The sequence below is a fragment of the Lynx rufus genome, unplaced genomic scaffold (genome assembly GCF_022079265.1).
Source record: "Lynx rufus isolate CCGP_SWC_20201006 ecotype Redwood Valley unplaced genomic scaffold, mLynRuf1.p SCAF_6, whole genome shotgun sequence".
In the NCBI taxonomy this organism is placed as follows: Eukaryota; Metazoa; Chordata; class Mammalia; order Carnivora; family Felidae; genus Lynx; species Lynx rufus.
In genome coordinates this window covers 105,409,066-105,429,841 of record NW_025814878.1, presented here as the reverse complement: position 1 = coordinate 105,429,841, position 20,776 = coordinate 105,409,066, and the positions used below count along the sequence as shown (strand labels likewise).

General features: G+C 47.4%; 1 protein-coding gene across 1 annotated transcript; it reads right to left on the bottom strand.

Moving 5' to 3' along the window:
- Window positions 1-419: 419 nt before the first annotated feature.
- Window positions 420-17,540, bottom strand: PRPH2 (peripherin 2). The gene is made up of 3 exons (XM_047101351.1): window positions 16,960-17,540; window positions 3,597-3,843; window positions 420-696 (listed from the first exon to the last, which is right to left on the bottom strand). Exons 1-3 carry the CDS (start codon window positions 17,538-17,540, stop codon window positions 484-486), a joined length of 1,041 nt encoding a protein of 346 aa, XP_046957307.1. The 3' UTR covers window positions 420-483.
- Window positions 17,541-20,776: the final 3,236 nt, after the last annotated feature.

The window sequence follows — 20,776 nt, the reverse complement described above, 5'->3', positions numbered from 1 at the left end:
GGCTGTCCTGTCAGTCTTGGCATTTAAAAACAGAAGAATGACGACATGGCCAGTACATTTTTCAGACTCCTGTGCTTATGCACCAAGTGACACTTTGGATGTAGAATGAAACAACTTGGAGCCTGTAATGGCAAACTCTTAAAAAGGGGAGTTGCCCTCAGTGCAGCCAGTAGTAGCCTCAGGGTGGAACTGAATTCATGTGCTATGAAGAGTGATCCACTGAGAGGCGCCCTGAGTCCACCATGAGGGCATATCGGGAAGTAGTGGGCCTGAGCCGGGGCTCATTCACTAATATTTTAAGTCATTCAACAAATGTTTGCCAAACGGTTTTAGGGACCCTAAACTTTAAATCCCACCATCAGAAAGAGTCTCTGTAGTAAGATGGCTGCCCTCCTTGGGAGATTCAGATTGGATAAGTGGGGTATCCGCTTTCTTGGAGTCCGCTACTTCTCAGTGTTCAGGAGGGGAGGGGGCCCAGGGCCATCAGCCAGCCTCTGGGGCCTGGCCTGCGTCTGCACCCTCGGCTTCCACCTGGTTACTCTTGCCCAGCTTTTTCAAGCTCTCCAGAAAGGCCTTCCAAGTCTCCGACACGCTCTTTTCCAGAAGCCAGCCCTCACTCTCGCACTCAAGGTCTTCGGGGTTCGACACACCTTCCAGTGCTGTGTGCAGGTAGCGTAGGCCAATTGTGATGGACACCTGGTGGGGAGAAGAGACTTAGAGGAGGTCTGGGAGAAGTAGGTGGGGACTGAGGTTGTCAGGAAACCCTGGAAGCCACCAGCCTCTTCACCCCGGGGGCCCTTCGAGTGTGACAGGCTCTGTTGAGTCTGGGTTGGTGAGGGCCTGCCCACCAGCCTGGCCTGGTGCTCAAAATAGCTGTCTTTTCTCCAGCCTCATCTCCAGCCCTATTCTCCTCCCTTTCTGGCCACCCTGGGCTTCTTTGGGTCCCATCCACACTTTCTTCTCTCCAGCCTTTACCTCTTGCTGTTTGCCTTAAACGTTGTTCCTCTCCACGCTCCCCCTTCAATTCAGCTTCAGCCCTCGGTGAGTGACCCTGCTACTCATTCTGCCTCCTCTTTCTCTCCAGTCGCACCCGTTCTGGGGGGATTAGTCCTAGGTTTCTCCTCCTTGCACCCCCATCCCGTTCCTAGCACATTGTTTGGCACATATGAGGTACTGGGTAAACTATTTGCTAGACAGAATTAAAAAGTCACCTCCTTTTCAGCAAGCAATATTATCATATGTGGTTTCCTTCTACTTCTACTATTTTGATTAGTGTGGGGATGAGTGGGTGATTTGTTTGCGTTTGTTCACTAGCAGTCGCTGTAGCAGGCTGTGGTGCCAAAATGCCTGGGTTCAAACCCCAGTCCTGATACTTAGCCAGCCATGTGAGTAAGAAACCTCAGTTTACTCATGTGGTTTGCAAATTTTCAGATGGAGTGTCTCCTGCCTCTTGTGCATGCTGTGACATGTCAGGATGTGTAGAGCATTGTACGTGGTGCCCAGTAAGGATGAATAGATGTGTCAGCTGTAATTGGTTATCAGTGTGGTAAGTACTGTTTGCATCTTTCCAATGTATCGTGTTACCCCTTGTTTCTACATAGATTCCCGCTTTACTCTCTTACATTTCTCCTTTCGTGGTATAACAGACTCTGAGCTGGCGAGGCCTGCTCATGGAGACCGTCCACCCCCGATGCATCTTGTTCACTCAGTCTCCCAGCCCATAGAACAGCACCCAGTGGTGGTAGGGCTTCAGTAAACATCTACTAAATGAATGCTATGGGAGCACTTTATAATTGCAGTGGTGGATGACATTAGTGATTGGTGTTTTAGGTTTTCGTTATTGTCATTGTCCGTTGAAAGTTTAATATAATGTTTATGGTGAAAAAAACTACCTCCTCCAGGACGTCCTCCTGGTGTACATACTCCTACTCCTATTCCCTTCTCCTTTCCTGAAGCAGGTCTACTGCTGCATTATGAATTTTGCACTTGGTCATGGTCCTCCCTTTGGTTCATGAGTTAGATGTCACCTCCTAACTGGATTGTGAGGCCCAGGAGAGCAAGGCTCAAGCCAGAGCCCTATCTTAGTTTAGCCACCCTCATGCCCATCACACAGCTCTGCCAACTGAAGGCCTCAGCTAAAAGTCAAGAGCATTTACTCCCTGTTCACGATGAGCTGGTCCTCATCTCATACAGTACCTAGCTTCCTGGAAAGGCGAGGAAACTGAGAGGCAGCCAGTGGAACCCTGTTTTCCCACTGATAGCCTTTCAGTCTTTTCATGGGTTTTCAGGGTACATGAGCTTCTGACCTTCCAGCAGTAAGCTTCTCACCTCGCTCTACCCATTCATTCCCAAGACTGTGCCTCAAGTAGTCAACAATCAGTAAAACGTCATTCATTTGCCTTGACATGAAAAGAAACCCTCCCTTCCCCAGCCAGCCTACCCCCAGACAATACAGTACCTGCAGTGTGATGTGGTGAGTTAGAAGTAGTCATCTCAGCCCAGGGCACAGCTACATGTTAAATTCCATAGCACTAAGAGAGCGACTTACTTAAAGGAAACTTTCAGTGAATCTCCTCTAATGGGCAAACTTTCCCCACTGATATTTCTGGTTTTGGACTTCTGGATTTTGGAGTGGATTTTCTGCTGCCAGCTGAAAGCCAGAGCCCCGGAGTCACCCTCTGTACCACCTTGGTTTACCACTCACACTTGCTCTCAATCAGCACCCGGGACAGCGCCCAGCACTCAGGTGTTTAAGAAATAACTCCGATAAATGAATGAATGACATCTTGCTACATCCCAAGTTCTGTACAGAGAGGAATTAAGCCTTATAGGTGAAATCAGATAAATCCACAAATAGTTAGAATAACAGGTAAATTGCTACCAGAATCTTGAGAGAAGCACAAATCCAAATAGCTCCCATTTCCTGGACATAATACATATCACCCCCTGTTCCCCCCCAGGAATCCCAAAGCTAAGTGCTGTCGGTCCCATATAAAGAGATGTTAAGTAACTTTCCAAGACCCCAGACTGAAAAAACAAAGGCACATGATGAACCTCTAAAACATGCAAAGTGAAAGAAGGCAGACAGAAAAGGTCACATATTTTGATGGCATTTATATAAAATTTTGTCCAGGATGGATAAATCCACAAAGCTGGAGCACAGATTAATGGTTTCCAGGGGCTGGAGGGGTGGGAGGCAGGGGGGCGGGAGACGGGAAGTATGCTGCTTAATGGGTAGGAGCTTCTCTTTGGGAGTGATGGAAATGTTTTACAACTAGATAGAGGTGGTAGCGGATGTTGTAGTAGTTGTACAACATTGTGAATGTACTAAATGCCACTACGTTGCTCACTTTAAGATGGTTCATTTTCTGTTCTGTGAATTTCACCTCTATCAATTATTTTTTGAGTGATAGGAAAGAAACAAAAAATAGTAGAGGTGCTGGGGTTTAAACTTAGGCCTGCCTGCCTGACCCACAGCAAGGCTGAGGGCTGCTTCTGAGGAGAGAGGCAAGCGCTCCAGGCTGGGCCCCACCCATTAAATCCAAAAGGGGCAGGTGACCCCCACTCCCCTCGCCCCCAGCTGGCCCAGAGCCTACCTCAAAGAGCCAGACGAGGAGTGTGACGGCGCCCATGGAGTTCATGAGGCTGCCGTAGTAGCTTAGCAGGGCGGCCCTGCAGCCACGCACCCACAGGTTGAGCTCCTCTGTCTGGTGGTCGTAGCTGTAGTGAGCCGAATTGTTGGTGAGCTGGTATTGAATGCAGGGCCGTGGCGAGTTGGGGTTGCAGCAGCTGAAGGGAACTCCATCCACCAGGTATCGCCCATCCACGTTGCTCTTGATGCGACTGGAGGAGAAAGATTAGGGGCTTCTCAGACTTCTCACCAGGGGCCAGTTCCTCCCATCCCACAGCTCTGAAAAGCTGTAATATTCATTCATCCATCCATCCATTCATTCATTCATGAAATAATAAAGGCACCTACTATGTGACAGCCACTGTTCTAGAAGCTGAAGGTGGAGAAATGACGCTAGAGAACCAATGTCCCTACTTCCTAGAGTTTGTGTTCTTGAGGGTTGAGACAGATGATAAACCAAGAAGCAAGTAAATAAGGAATACAGAAATGCATCCAACCACGCTTTGTACTGCCAGGCCTCTGCATGCAGCAATTTCTTGGAACCATGTCAGCCTGGTAGGACAGGTGGTGACTGGAACAGGACTGCCTAGCATTCGTGGCCAACAGCCTTTGCCCCGCAGCCCCTCTGCAACCTTACCTCTAAAAAGTCACTAGGGACCAAGGCTCCCTCTGGCCAGATGGGTTCTGTTCAGTATATATTTCCAGAAGGCCTGCTGTAGCCCAGGGCCTGTGCAGGGACAGGGAATGAGACTGGAAACAGTTACAGTCCTTGCCCTCAACTTGCTTGCTGTCCACAGTGAACTCTGCCCCTAGCCAGGTGGGATCTCCTTACTCACCTGAAGGCTGCAGCCTGTATTACTTTTGCACTTCCATTTGTAAGTATATATTTGGTTAGGGCACACCATACATTCATGTGGGTTCAGAATTCAAAAGGGGCAGACATCTTTACTCTGAAAGTTCTCTCCATCCTCATCAGGCATCTGAGTGTGTCCTACCTGACCTGAGTGAGGTTACCCAGGTGTCTTTATGCACCAGAATTCATCAAGCTGAACACTTAAGATTTGTGCACCTGAGTGTATGCATGTTATCTTGAATCACAAGGTTTTTTTAAGTTGCACAGACTTTTACAAACATGAGAGTAGAATGTATGAGAATAGAAATGTAATTATTTAAAATAGAAACTATAATTCCAATTCTGGGTATCTATCTGAAAAAAATGAAAACGTTAACCTCAGGGGCACTGGCTGGCTCAGTCAGTGAAGCATGCGACACTTGATCTCGGGGTTGTGAGTTCGAGCCCCACATTGGGTATAGAAATTACTTAAAAATAAAATCTTGAAGAAGAAAAAAGAAAACATTAAATCAAAAAGATACATGCATCCCTGTGTTCATTGTAGCATTATTTACAAAAGTCAAGACATGGTAACTACTTAAGTGTCCATTGATAGGTGAATGGATAAAGAAACTTTGGTACATACACACACATACACACATGCACGTGCACACACACACACACACACACTGGAATATTATTCATCTCTATAAAAAGAAATCTTGCCATTTGCAAAAATGTGGGTGGATCTTGAGTACATTATGCTAAGTGAAATAATAAAGACAAATACCATATGATCTCACTTACATGTGGAATCTAAAAACAAACCAAAGAAAGTTGTGGTTGCCAGGACAGGTGTGGGAGATGGGCAGAATGGGTGAAAGTGGCCAAAAGTCCTGGGGATGTAATACACAGCATCATGACTATAGTTAATAATGCTGTATTGAAAGTTGCTAAGAGAATAAATCTTAAAAGTTTCTTATCACAAGAAAAAAATTCTGTACCTAGGTATAGTGATAGATGTTAACTAGATGCATGGTGGGGCTCATTTTGCAATATATGCAAATAGCAAATCGTTATGTCGTATCTGAAAACTAATGTTGCATGTAAACTATACCTCAATAATAAACATAAATAATAGAAACTGTTTTCAACATTCATTGAAATGATAATTTCAGTGTTTAGCTTCTAAATGTCCATGTTTAATCTCCAACTCATTCTTGTCCCTTGGCCTCCAGATCCCCCCAAACTGTAGCCAACTGTCTGTCCTTCTAAAAAGACTTCATACCTGATAAGCAAACACAGATTCTGCAAATGTTCTTTTTCTTCTTGTTTTTTACCCAAATGATAATGTCCTGTCTTGAACTTTTCTTTTTTCCCTTAGCAGTATCTTAGAGATTTTTTGTATTTATCAATAGAGAGTATTCTCCAGGTTTTTAATGAGCTACACGGTATTGCCGTTGCACAGATGGTCCTGGGGCACTAGTCAGTTCCCTACTGATAGATGTTTAGGGCTTTCCCAATCTCCTGTTAATTCAAACATTGTGCATATTGTGGCTATATCTAGAGGGTAAATTCCTAGGGGGGCATCCCTGCATCAAAGTGTGGATCCATCTGTGACTGCCCTAGATCCCTGCCATATTTCTCCCTGGTGTTTGTAGAATCATACGCCCAACAGACATGCACAAGAGAACGTACCCTTCATGCTGTACCCACACGGGTTCGATTTTTGATCTTTGCCAACCTGAGAGATAAAAAATAGTATCTCAGGGTTGTCTCAATTGCCATTTCTCTCATTACGAATGAAGTTGAGTATCTTCTGATATGTCGAAGAGCCATTTGTGGTTCCTTTTCTGTGAACTGTTGATCAGTATGATTAGGACTTTAGGAAGGTTCTGTACAATGTGGCCTCCTTGGTTCCAGAAAAGTCCTCACCTGGGTTATGGTGACCATATTTCCAATGGTCTGCAGTCCCTGACCTCTACTTCCTAGACAGGACCCCAGCCGAGAGAATGGGTGGTCCTGGGTGCACAGGACACCTGAACTTACTCCCAGCTCATCCCTCTGGACAAGGTCCTTACCCTTTCTGGGCCTCAGCTCCCTCATCTGTAAAATGGAGTTGACATGAGGATCATATGAAGGGATGTGTGTAAAAGGTCTTAGAAAAGTGGCTGGCACATAATAAGTGCACAGTGAATGTGAACTCATGGCTGAGGCTGGGCAGGGTGGAGGAACGAGAGCCTTCACATGTGCTCCGTGTGCCCTCGAGCAACAGCTGTGGCAATGGAACAGACCATTCACCACCACTGGGCAATAGTCACTTGTGATCGGGTGGCAGGGTCTCTGCCAACTGTGAGGAAGAGGCTCTGAGAGCCTTCTGTGAGGATAGCAACCATGTCTGTGAGGGCAGAGCTCACCCCTGGCCTGAGGCCGTATCAGACATTTGTCACTGGCTGAAGTGGTTGATACTGAAGTACTTACTTGAGCCCAACTGAGTGCACCAAGAGCACGGTGGGAGCAGAAACCACTCTGCTCTCCCCCTGCAGCCCGTCGCTCGGCACCTGGCGGCGGGGCCCGAGGTGGTCCCGGGTGGGAGGACTGAAGCAGAAGGGCTGTCAGTTTGGGTCTCCTGCCCCCCTCTTGAGAGGCCAGTAGTCCCTGGACACCTCAGCAGACAGTAGTCTCCCACCGATGACCAGCCCCAGCAGGCCTCTTTGAGGCTGGGGTCTCCGAGCTCAGATGCTCTTCGTCCCTCTGCCTGACCTGCAGGCTGTCCCTTGGGCCTGCTCCCAGCAGCACAACATCCCACCTGGGCCATTCCCAATGTCCCCATGAGAGGAGTGGGTGTAGTGGGAGGAGCCAGCCTTTGAGTCGCAAATCTACATTTCTGATCTGTGGGACTTCATCCTCTGGACCTGTGTGAGGTGGGGATAACTACAGCCCCTTCTCGGCAGCCGTGAGGAGCTTTAAATGAGTCAGTGTGAGGAATGTGCTTGACACAGGCCCTCAGAGAAGGCCCCACACAGAGCCACCTGGGCAGGACCTTGCAATCCACCAGATTGTTCTATGGAGGCAGAAGTGGTGCCCTGAGCAGGGCAGGGCGGGGCCTCACCCAAAGCCAAACAGGAAGTGGAAGACCAGCCCACAGCAGTTGCCCACTCCTCCCATCAGAGTTTCTTCAGAGCCTCACAGGTCTCTCTCCTGTATGTTGGCTTTTCTATTTAAACTTCATGAGAAAGCGTGATTCCCTCCCTTGTTCCCTGTCCCAGAAGCCCTTTCCTGTCCACCATTCTCTCTCCTTATGCACTCTCAGGTGTCCCTAAGCTGGGGTAAAGCCTACAGACTTGCCCCATACATAGTACATGTATATCTGAAGTGAAGGCCAGGCCTGCAGTTGTGTGGGCTGAGGCCAGGAGAGGCTCTGAGCTACCCTCACTCTGCAGGCTGGCCTTCTGGAGACCACTTATCTTCCCACCTCACCTCACTCACTCCCCCAAATGGGGAAGCCACCTTGCTAGTCTCCTTAAGGCAGAGCCGTGTCTCCCCCCACAATGCCCCCCCCCGCCCCCTGCAGACTGGGGATTCCTGAGGTCAGGGCTTGTCTTGCCTCAGACTGAGGCTCCCTGAGAACAGGGTTGTCTCCCACCTGAGACTGGGGCTCCCTGAGGGCAGGGCTGTGTCTCCTGTTTGTGTCCTCCCTCAATACCTACAGTACTTTATATCCAAAACAGGTCCTACCTTAATCAAGACCCTTACAAGCCCTGGTGAGCCCTGAGCAGAGCAAGATTTGTAGCCTGGGAAATACTCTGATATAAATAGCCAGCTCACCACCTAAGGAGCTTTGTCTTAAGAGGGTGAGTGGGGCCTTAATCTGTGGTTAGAACCAGGACAAGCACTGAGTAAACAAGGTGATTCTTCTACGGGAGAGGGAGGGCTATTTCTAGAATTGCGGGACTCCAACAGATCTCAGGCTGGGGGTCGGGGAAGCCACAACCTCCATGAAGCCAGGCCTGCCTCCCCCATGCTAACTTGGGTCTTCTCCTCAGGGAGCCCCAGCCTGAGGAGAAGACACACCCCTGCCTCAGGGAGCCCCAGTCTGAGGGGAGACACAGCCTTGCCTGTGGAGAGCCTCAAGCTGAGGGGAGACACAGTCCAGCCCTCAGGGAGCTCCTAGCCAAGGTCTAGTCTTCTTGAGATGTCTATAAATTGTTCAGGAAGAGTGAAAGGAGCCTGTAGCCTGTAGGTTCCCTGGGTGGGATGAGAAAGTGAGAGGGCTTGGTGCCAGCTTCTCCCTCAGGCTGAGGGCTCGAGGCCAAGCCCTCCTGGCTGACAGTTTCTGGTGCCAAGGCCTTTTACCCCGAGACACTAAAGCTCTGCTTATCCAGAAAGCAATGGGGACCTTGAAAGGAATTGTCTGAAGACTTCATGTCCCTCCTCATGTGATGCAGTAAGATATACACAGGGCACCCTAGGAAGTGTTCTTGCCAAAACCAAACCTGAATCCAAGCACACCTCAGCCCTGACTATTGGCTTATGGGGGAAACACAGGGGACTGAAGAACAAGTTAGATGACACCACTTGGCTGCAACTGCTCAATCCAGAATGTGAGGAACGAACTCTTCAGAACAAGTGGCCCAGTTCCTCCAGTACTCACATGGCTGGACAGTAACTGTTACAGAGAAAAGGAGATGAAAGAGATCAGAGAACCAAATGCAAAGTGTGGACTTGGTTTGGATCCTGATTTGAACAAATCAACTGTGAAAGATACTTTGAAACAATAAGAGAAAGTTGAACAGACCAGATATTAGATGAGATTGCTGCTGGTTTTGTTGGGCATGATTACTATTGTGCTTATATCAAACAAAAACAAAAAAGCAAAAAACAAGCAAACCCTCTGTACCTGTTAGAAATGCCTCCTAAAGTATTTATAGGTGAAAGGAAATGAAGGTCGGGATTTGCTTTAAGATACTCAGAGGGTAGAGGCGCCTGGAGGGCTCAGTCGGTTGGGCGTCTGACTTCGACTCAAGTCATGATCTCACAGTTCGTGAATTTGAGCCCCGTATCAGGCTCTGTGCTGATAGCTCAGAGCCTGGAGCCTGCTTGGGATTCTGTGTCTCTGTCTTTCTCTGCCCCTCCTCTGTTCATGCTCCGTCTCTCTCTCTCTCTCTCTCTCTCTGTCTCTGTCTCTCTCTCTCTCTGTCTCTCTCTCAAAAATAAACATTTAAGGGGCACCTGGGTGGCTCAGTCGGTTAAGCATCTGACTTCAGCTTCGGTCATGATCTCGTGGTTCATGAGTTCGAGTCCCACGTCAGGCTCTGTGCTGACAGCTCGGAGCCTGGAGCCTGCTTCGGATTCTGTGTCTCCCTCACTCTGCCCCTCCTCTGCTCTCTCTCTCTCTCTCTCTCTCTCTGTCTCTCAAAAATAAATACACATTAAAAAAATAAAATAAACATTTAAAAAAATGAATCAGTAATAATTAAAAAAAAAAAAGATACTCAGAGGGGATAATGTGTCTTTGGAAGGGGGATATAGACGAAACAAGAAAGCGAAAATGTGCATATTTGTTGAAGCTAGGAAAGGTGTACATGGAAATTCAGGATAATCTCTCCGCTTTTGTGAATGCTTGAAAGTTTCCATGATAAAAGTTGAAATGCAATAAAACAAAAGAAGCGCTGGCTGAGAACTCCAAACCTGTGTCTCGATAACTTGCTCTGAAGAAGATTCAGTCGCTGAGGGAGGCCGCATCCCTGGACTCTGCTCCTCCCTCCGAGGGCCTCCCCCAGTTATAACAGAGCATCTCCCCACCCCCAGAAGCACCAGGCCGGAGCCGGTGAGAAAGTAAACACAGAAGGCAGAGCAGAGCCCAGCCTCGCATGCCCAAGGCCGTGGGGAGCCTGGGCGGGATCTCTGGTTCCTATGCGGCTACCTCGTGATTTTCTGAGACCCTGGCACAGAAGCACTGGAATCTAGTCATGATCCACAGAAGTTTCTCAAGCATCTCTGCCCACACCTTCCAGTGTCCCTCTGGAGGAGGACAACATGAAGGACAAGAAGGGGTGAGAGGGGACAATGAGGCGCCACCCCAAAAGTGGCCTGGAGAATTCGAAGTTTCGGTCAGTTAGGGCATAGATTCATTTAGCAAGGAAACTGTACAAGGTGACTTTAACATCGCTGCAAAGCAGCACAGCAGAGTGGGAGGAACAGAATTAGAACCTGGCACTCCGTACAGTGGGAGATTCTTTGTCATGGAAAGGAAGGAAGTTCTAACAAATGTGGCAACCTGGTTGAACTTGGAAAACGTTATACCAAGTCAAAGAAGCCAAGCCTGGGGCCGCCTGGGTGGCTCAGTCGGTGAAGCTTCTGACTTCGGCTCAGGTCATGATCTCACGGTTCGTGGGTTCAAGCCCCATGTCAGGATCTGTGCTGATGGCTGAGTTTGGAGTCTGCTTTGGATTCTCTCTCCCTCTCTCTCTGCCTCTCTCTCTTTCAAAAATAAACATTAAAAAAAATTTTTTTAAGGCCAAGCCCAAAAGGACCAATATTCTATGATTTCATTCAAATGAGATGTCCAGGAGAGGGAGGTCTATAGAGACAGAGAGGAGATTATAGAGCAGGGCCATGGAAGCTAGGGAGTGAAAGCTGGAAGGTACAGGGTTTCCCTGCCATGTGATGAGCACATTTTAAAGTGGACTGTGGCATTGACTAGTGGCACAGCTCTGTGAAGAGGCCAAAAACCATTGAATCATCCACTTTAAATGAGTGAGTTGTAAGGAATGTGAATATCTCAATAAGGCTAGTTTGTAAAAGTGTACCCCCCCCACCGCTTCCTACCGTGAGATCTAACCTGAGGCTCAGATCTTTTATCTATCAAATAGAGATAATACCTGCAAAAATTACAAACGCCCCAGAGAGGGGTTTTGTGCAGAATAAATGTGGGACCTGGCAATATAGTGATAGGGGGCAGAATAGGGGGGTGGGAGATGGCCACTGGGCTTTTTGAACCTGGGACCACTGGAGGGGTGAGGGGTGGGGAGATTGTCAATTCTTTTTTTTTTTCTTTTTTTTTTTTTTTAATTTTTTTTTAACGTTTATTTATTTTTGAGACAGAGAGAGACAGAGCATGAACAGGGGAGGGGCAGAGAGAGAGGGAGACACAGAATCTGAAACAGGCTCCAGGCTCTGAGCTGTCAGCACAGAGCCCGACGCGGGGCTTGAACTCACGGACCGCAAGATCATGACCTGAGCCGAAGTCGGACGCTTAACCGACCAAGCCACCCAGGCGCCCCGATTGTCAATTCTTATAAAAAGCCTTCAATTGATATTGTTTAGATCAGGAGCCTTCAGGAAACAGCCCTTGATCTTAAAGATTCCCTTGAGAAGTCTCCAAAAACCAGCCACCCCTCCATGCTTGTCGGGACCACAAGCTCCGTGCTCAGTTTCCTGGGGGACCAGTAGTGGGGGGCATACCTAAGGAGGTCCTAGGGAGCCCTGTGGGCAGGAACCCAGCCCTGCTCTCAGGAGCTGGACTGGAAATGTTCCCTGTAGCCCAGTCCAGCGAGGTGTACATGGTGTGAAATGGGAAGAGATCCCCCACAGCCTGCAGGAAGGACCAGAAGTCATGGGCACTAGGCACTGCCCACGCGCAGGACCAGTGTCACTGGAGGATCTCGGTGCATTTTCTGCAGACTTCCCGCCCTCTGGCCAGCTCACTGCTCCTGGGATCGCCTCCCAGAGTCCTCAGGGTCAACCAGGAGACTGAGGCCCACCCCAGCCTCTTTGTTGGCCTCTCTGAACTTGGTGGTGAAAGGAAAAAGAGAAAAAGATGAAGCATTCCTTTTAAAAAATCTTGGTGGAAGGGGCGCCTGGGTTGCTCAGTTGGTTGAGCGACCAGCTTCAGCTCAGGTCATGATCTTGCCGTTTGTGGATTCGAGCCCCGCATCGGGCTCTGTGCTGACAGCTCAGAGCCTGGAGCCTGCTTCAGATTCTGTCTCCCTCTCTTTCTCTGCCCCTCCCCTGCTCATGCTCTCTCTCCCTCTCAAAAACAAATAAACATTAAAAAAAAAAATCTTGGTGGAAGATGACCCAACTCCCTCAACCTGCCCTCCTGCTAGGCCCCACCCCTGCTTCTCTTTGCTTCTGCTGCTCCTGGATCCTCGCCCTGAGGGTGCTGCTGAGAAAAGCCAGAAAAAGGTAAATGCTTACCACTTCTCAATGCCTGGCCTCTCAAAAAAAGAAATAAATACACTTTATATGGTTCAGGGGAGGATTTGGGGAGTCAGCTTTGTCCGGTAAACTTAATAATCCTCCTAAGTAAAGCAGTGAAGATAAGAACAGGAAACAATTTGAGCGTCCAGGGAAAGGGAGGGAAAAAGTGCCTCTCCACGTTGTCTCATTCATTTCTTCCTTCCTTCTTCCCACCAACAGATAAAGGTTGTGCCAGCGCTGACCCTCAGGCAGATCCAGCCCCATGAAGCTTTCTAGACACAGCCCCGAGGAGCCTGCCCTCGCTTACAGGTGTTGCCCACTGTCATTAATGTGAGAGTCTGTGGGACACAGTGAGGTGGTCCTCTCTCTGCAACAGTGACCCTATCAGGCTGTACCCTCAGCAGCACAGGAGTGTGACTGTAGGTGAGGCATTTCAGGTCTACCATTGTGTCTTGAGACCAGCTTTGTGGCAAGTTAAAACCAAGATACAGTTTCTTCCCGGAAGCTTAGCCTAAGGGAAGTAGGAGAGAGACAGAGGAGCAAAAGCCTCAAAAGAAGCTTACACTGGTATTCTAATAGAAGCAAAGAAGAACAACCTAAGGGCCTCCCTGAGCATAATATGATGCACCAATTAAACATGGTCATTTTAGACAAGTCCTGGATGACATCACTTGCATGTAAAATCTGAAAAGCCAAATATCTAGAAACAGAGGCTAGCATGGCGGTCACTGAGGGCAGGGAGAGGGAAGGGAAGAGGTTGGTCAAAGGTTACAAACTTCCAGTTATAAGGTGAGTAAGTTGTGGGGATCTCATGTACGGCCTGGGGATCATAGTTAACAATACCGTATTATGTGGGAATGCAAGCTGGGGCAGCCACTCTGGAAAACAGTATGGAAAAAAACTAAAAATAGAACTACCCTACAACCCAGCAATTGCACTACTAGGCATTTATCCAAGGGATACAGGTGTGCTGTTTCAAAGGGACACATGCACCCCATGTTTATAGCAGCACTATCAACAATAGCCAAAGTATGGAAAGAGCCCAAATGTCCATAAACGGATGAATGGACAAAGAAGATGTGGTCGGTATATATATACAATGGAGTATTCCTCAGCAATCAAAAAGAATGAAATCTTGCCATTTACAACTACATGGATGGGACTGGAGGATATGATGCTAAGTGAAATTAGTGACAAAAATCATACGACTTCACTCATATGAGGACTTTAAGAGATAAAACAGATGAACATAAGGGAAGGGAAACAAAAAGAATATAAAAACAGGGAGGGGGACAAAACAGAAGAGATTTATAAATATGGAGAAAAAAACAGAGGGTTACTGGAGGGGTTGTGGGAGGGGAGATGGGCTGAATGGGTAAGGGGCACTAAGGAATCTGCTCCTGAAATCGTTGTTGAACTAGATGCCAACTAATTTGGATGTGTTTTTTTTTTTTTTTTTTTTTTTTTTTTTTAAATTTTTTTTTTTCAACGTTTTTTTATTTTATTTTTGGGACAGAGACAGAGCATGAACGGGGGAGGGGCAGAGAGAGAGGGAGACACAGAATCGGAAACAGGCTCCAGGCTCTGAGCCATCAGCCCAGAGCCTGACGCGGGGCTCGAACTCCCGGACCGCGAGATCGTGACCTGGCTGAAGTCGGACGCTTAACCGACTGCGCCACCCAGGCGCCCCTGGATGTGTTTTAAAAAATAAAATAAAAAAAAAACAATACTGTATTATGTACTTGAAAGTCGCTAAGAGAGTGGACCTTGAATGTTCTCGCCGCAAGAAAGCAATGGCAATTATGTGCTGTAATGCAAGTCTTAGCTAATGGTAGGGTGGTAATATAAGTGTATCAAATTAATGCCTTCTGCACCTTGACCGTACACAATGTTATTTGTCAATTATATTTAAACAAAGCTGGGGAGGTGGGGGGGGGCATAATTGTTTTGGACATTATGCAAATACTATATTATAAGATTACCAAATGGGGTGCTCAGTTGTATTTATACCATGGTTACAGTATATATTATGTAAATGTTCACGTGACTGAACAGGAATGTGGAAAAATGAAAGCCATTTTCTTTTTTGTGGGTGAGAACCTGGCTTGAATTCCTTTTCCTGTTTTCCTTTCTCTTAATGTTGTCACCATATTTTCTTGTGTAACAGAGAAACTGTTCAGGTCACTGGAGTTAAGATAGTTTCACTCCAACAAGTTGGTATGAAGCATGGAGGTGGGGGGTTTTGTTTTGGGGTTTTTTTTTTTTTTTTTGCTTTCAGTTTGTAAGATTTTATTTTTAAGTAATCTCTGTACTCAACATGGGACTCAAACTTACACCCTGAGATAGTCTCATGCTCCGACTGAGCCAGCCAGCTACCCTGCATGGAGGTGGTTCTGATCAAGCTTACGGTTTGACTGAAAATTTAGACCTGCCAACCACTGAGAGTAGAGCAACCTGGAGAATTTCTCTGCTCTGGGACAAAAGGAGATTTGGGGATTACGGAGAGATTCTGTAAGTCTCTCCAATGACAAATCGGTGCAGAAGGCAATCAAGGAACATGACAGGAAAAAAATGACAGCTCTTTCTTATTTGCTCACAAAGGCTGTTTGTACCTTCAGCTTCTCCTCCTCTCCCACCCCCATCCCCAGGAATTCTGCTCATCCCTCCTGGGACAGCTTGTGCAAATCATGCCACCTTGTGCCGTCCCTGCAGGCCCGTCACCTCGGAAGGGCAGAGCCATTTATAAGCTTCTCCTTAATTAGGGATTTGTAACAGTAATCCTCACCCACGGAAAAAATAGAATCCCAAGCAATGACCTTCAATCTGACTTCCCTTGCATGTGAGGTGCAGCTAAGCTAGCCATCTGGGCTTCGTGGGTGTTGTCCGGGCTCCGGCCATGCCCTGCTGTTAGTGTGCCCAGCACCCTGCATGCAAGTTCCCTTGGACTCGCCCGCCTTACTCAGGAAAACCATTTGGACCCCTCGCCTCAGCCAGGGAAGGGGTTGAGCGGGATGGAAAGAAGAGGTAAAAGAAAAGCCAGTGTCTCAGGACCGGCTGCCCTTTCCCTAGAAAATGACCTGAGACCCACAACGGCGAGTCTCTTGGGAAGAACAGTGTGCCGGAGTGAGCCGCTATTACCTCCAGCACAAAGGATGAGTTTCTCTGTTCCTCACCAGTACCTCCCTACATCACACTTCAGGATTTTATTTTTACACACACCACAAATACTTTAGAAACTTTATCGCCTCACACTATCATGATTCAAGAAGTAAACACCAGCAGGCATTTAATAAGCACTTGCTGTATGCCAGACTCTAGACAGAGCTAGGAGGTGACCTCCAAGATTATCTATTCCAGGGGTGCCTGGCCGGCTCAGTTGGAGAAGCACGGGACTCTTGATCGTGAGTTTGAGCCCCAGGTTAGGTATAGAGATTACTAAAAAAATAAATTAATTTAAAAAATTATTCCAATACCTTCATTTTAAAGATGGGCAAGGAATGGAGCGCCTGGTTGGCTCAGTCGGTTAGGCGTCCAACTTCAGCTCGGGTCATGATCTCGTGGTTTGTGGGTTCAAGCCCCACATCGGGCTCTGTGCTGAGAGCTCAGGATTCCGTGTCTCCTTCTCTCTCTGTCACTCCCCCTCTCCTGCTTTGTCTCTCTGTCTGTCTCTCTCAAAAGTAAATAAACACTAAAAAAAAATTTTTTTTTTTAAACGGGCAAGCAAGAATCCAGAGTGGCAAGCCACTCACCCAAGATCACAAGCTAATTTACAGCCAAATTATACAGCCAAGCCTACAGCGTAGACTTGCTGACTTCCCTGTCCTCTGCTCTTGCCACCACACCCAAGGACGAACACCTTGAGAGTAGATGCTGGTGTCAGAAGGTTGGAAAACAAGGGAACTCACCAGGGAATTTAAGCTTCTGGGACTGAACCCATCAACATCGAGTGAACAAGACAAAAAAGCCAAATAACGTCTCAGTAGATGTCATCTATGAGTGCCTCATCCCTACGGTATGAAGTAGACACACATGCCTGGCTGGGGCTTCCTCCCTGGAGACTCCTGTCCAAGCAACTTATATAACTTGACACCTTCCTCCCACCTTAGCCGGACATTAGGTTGAGTGTATGATACCGCCATCTTTATAGGTCAAAAATGTTAGCGTATCGGCAATTTCATATGGGCCAGCTGAATCCAGCCTCACACACACAGTACTAAGTCGTGCACACACAGCACCCCATGGGCCTCCGAGTCCCCAGCCAGCTCTGACCCCAGGACTGGAGAGCACTCACTCTTTGACTTCTTTGGAGGAGAAGTCCAGGTAACGATTGCTGATCCACTGAATCTCAAACCAGTCTCGAAAGCCATTGTTGCCGCAGCATTTGAACTCGATCTGTAGCAGGTCGATGGTCTTCTTCATGAAACACCGGCCGGGGGTGTCTGTGTCTCGGTAGTACTTCATGCCATTCTTGAGCCCCTGGGCCAGGGTGCTCTCCAGGGAGCCCCGCATTAGGAAGCAGCAGAGGGCCACCAGGAAGAGGACAATGTTGAAGAGGACACAGACGACCAGATACGACTTCAGCCAGGGCTTCCACTTGGCATACTTGGAGGGGTCCAGGGCGTCATAGCAGATCTTGCCAGCCAGAGAGTTGAAGACGCAGGACAGCACCCCCATCCCTATCAAGGAGTTGGGCACAAAATGGCTCTCTGAATTATTCATCACATCACTCCTCTTCCGCAGCTCGATCTTAAGGAACAGCCCTAGGCTGAAGATGACGATGCCAGCCAACACGGAGAGCCAGTTCATGAGCCAGAGCCCTTGGGCCAACTTGACCCGCTTCTTCTGGTCAAATTTGACTTTCAGCAGCGCCATACTTGCTGGGTGCAGTCTAGGCAGCTTCCCAGGACACAGCAACCACTCCTGACCTTAGTGAGCCCGGGGGCTGAAGATTCAGGGCCTTGGGAAGGGAGCAGGTGGCCCACGCTTCAGGGAGCTGCTCCGGGAGCTGCCCATGTTGAGCCCCTTAGCCCGGGACCCCCGTTAACTCAGTAGTGGTAACAGGGGTCTCAGAGTCGCTCATGAAGGGGCCAGTCTCCGCGGTGTTGCGGCAGCGTCCTTCCCAGCCAAGGAGGGAGAGCCTGAACGCTGCAGATTAAAAGTGGGGTCCACAAGACCTCACGCTAATCTCTTTAGCCAGCTTCATCCCATTAGATAAAGCCGTGCTAGTTTCAGAACATGGCCAGAAGGAGCCTCCACGAACGCCCCGGAGCAGAGAGCTCTGGGTTCAACATGAAGAATCAGGAACAGAAACAAGACAGGCCAGGGGAATGGGCTCTCCCTGAGGTCTGGCTCAGATCACGGGTCTCCCCAGAAGCCCATTTCCAGGCCAAACGCCTTCAAATCTGAAACTTTCTATGAGACAAAAGACATTGTCATCCTAGTTGAAAAAGAAATGATTGTAAGAAAACATTTACAACACGTAAAAAAATAAAAAATTAGTAAGCGTTTGTTTTTTTAAAACCCCCACAACGCACCTGGGTGGCTCAGTCGGTTAAGCATCCGACTTTGGCTCAGGTCATGATCTCGCGGTCCGTGAGTTCGAGCCCCGCGTCGGGCTCTGTGCTGATGGCTCAGAGCCTGGAGCCTACTTCGGATTCTGTCTCTCCCTCTCTCTCTGCCCCTCCCCTCCTCGCATGCTCTCTCTCTCTCTCTCTCTCTCTCAAAAACAAATAAACATTAAAAATTTTTTCATTGGAAAAAAATTGAAAAGAAAGTACAGAGAATTCCCATAAACTCCTTTCCCACAACCGGTTTTCCCTAGAATTATCATGTTGCATCTGTGTGGTACATTTGTTACAACTAATGAACCAATATTGGTATTATTGTTATTATTAACTAAAGCCCATAGTTTACATTAGGTCTTGCTTGTTGTGTTTTAAATTCTGCGAGCTTTGCCAAATGCATAATGTCACACATCCACTATTATCAGATCATATAGAATCGGACAGGAAAATTTCGCTGCTCTTAACCATCTCATGTTTCACCTATTCCTTCCTTCTTTCCTCCCTGCCCAACTCTGGGCAGCCAGGCTCTACAGTGTTACCTTTTCCAGAATGTCATATAATTGGAATCATAGCCTTTCAGACTGATTTATTTCCCTTAGCAGTATGCACTTGGTGTCTCTTCATGTCTTTTTTGTGGCTTGATGGCTCATTTCTGTTAATTGCTGAATAATATTCCACTAATATGGATGTACCACAGTTTATCCATTCACCTATTTAAGGGCATCTTGGTTGCTTCCAATTTTGGGCAATTATAAATAAAACACTGCTATAAATCCTTGTATGTGGGTTTTTCTGTGGACAGAACTTTTAAACTCATTCGGGTAAATATCTAAGAGTACAATTGCTGGGTCATATGGTGAGAGTATGTTTAGCTTTGTAAGAAACTGCCACATTATCCTCCAAAGTGGCTGTACCATTTTGCATACCTACCAGCAATGGAGGAGAGTTCCCGTTGCTTCACGACCTCGCCAGCATTTTGGGTGTTAGCATTCTGGATTTTTGGCATCTCACTGTGGCTTTAATTTGCATTTCCCTGATAACATATGATGCGGAGCATCTTTTCATATGTTTATATGCCTTCTTTGGTGAGGTGTCTGGCCCAGGACTTTTGCCCACTTTTTAATCAGGTGGTTTTGGGGCTGTTTTAGGCTGTGACTTTTTGGAGCGTAATTTATCTATCTCCATTAAAATCTAAAATACACATTCCTGATGACTCAGCACTGCCCCTTCTCAAAGAGTCTATGCATAAGCACAAGGAGTTTTAAGAACAAACCAACTCTGTCCTCAAATTTGTGCCCACCTAATACCATGCTGCCCATCAGCTCAGGGTAGTAAGTGGCTCAGCTCTCCCACCTGGAACCTCCTTTCTTCCCTTATGTGGGGAAAATTGGATCCACTATATCCACTATTTGCATGCTCCTCTTTAAGATCTCCAAATTACTAAGAATCAAACGAGTATTTCTCCAGAGAGAGGAGATACGGAACAAAGCTATAAAGACGTACGTTTTTTTCCCTCCAGCTCAGTCACCTGAGAACAAAACAGCTATTCCATTGTTCCACTCAAGTTTGAACTCTATTTTGGGAGTGGCCAAGGCCAGGTTCTAAGACACACAGGAAAATTAGTCTTATTGTTTTATTGTCACACCACATTTTGGATTGAAAACAACATTATCCGGAGTGATCACTCTTCTAATAACCAAGACTTGGCTTCTAAACAAGCTTTGCCTCTCCAAGGAATTTCAACACTTCACCATCGGAAACATTGAAAAGAATGTACTGCAGTTTCCGGAGTTTGGCTTTGTTTTTGGAGGTTTTTTTCCCCCAAAAGAGAATGTTCAGACAACCAGAAGCATGACCGGACTCAGGCGTCACACACACAGAATCTGAAGACGCCTGTCCTGAGAGAAAAAGGGTGTGGGTGACAGTGAAACGATCTCAGGGAACTCCTTTCCAGCACACAGCACGCATGTGGACAAGAGAAATCAGAGGGAAGGAGAGGAAGAAAAAAATTAATGTAGAAACAAGAGACAAAAATATAAAAATAGTTCTCCCTGGGATAACCCTATTAGCCAAGGGCCTCTTTCTCCTCAATTGATCAGTTGTACAGCGTGAGGAGGGGCAGAGTGGAGCCCTGGGCTAGTCTGTGGATGCCCCCTGGTGGCCAAAAATAGAATGACTTCATTGTTTGGAAAAGGGGAGATTTCCCCTCTCCAGCTAGAGTGGGCCATTGTCTAGAAAGGAACAAAGAGAAAAAACGGACATTAGAAATGTCGTTGGTGGGGCACCTGGGTGGCTCAGTTGGTTAAGCGTCCAACTTTGGCCTAGGTCATGATCTCGTTGTTCCTGAGGTCGAGCCCCATGTCGGGCTCTGTGCTGACAGCTCAGAGCCTGGAGCCTGCTTCAGATTCTGTGTCTCCTATCGCTTCTCGGCCTTTTGGCTAAGATCAAGTGCAGATTCTGTGTCTCCTTCTTTCTCTACTCCTCTCCCACTAGTGCTCTCTCTCTCTCTCTCTAAAATAAATAAAACATTTCAAAAATTGTTTT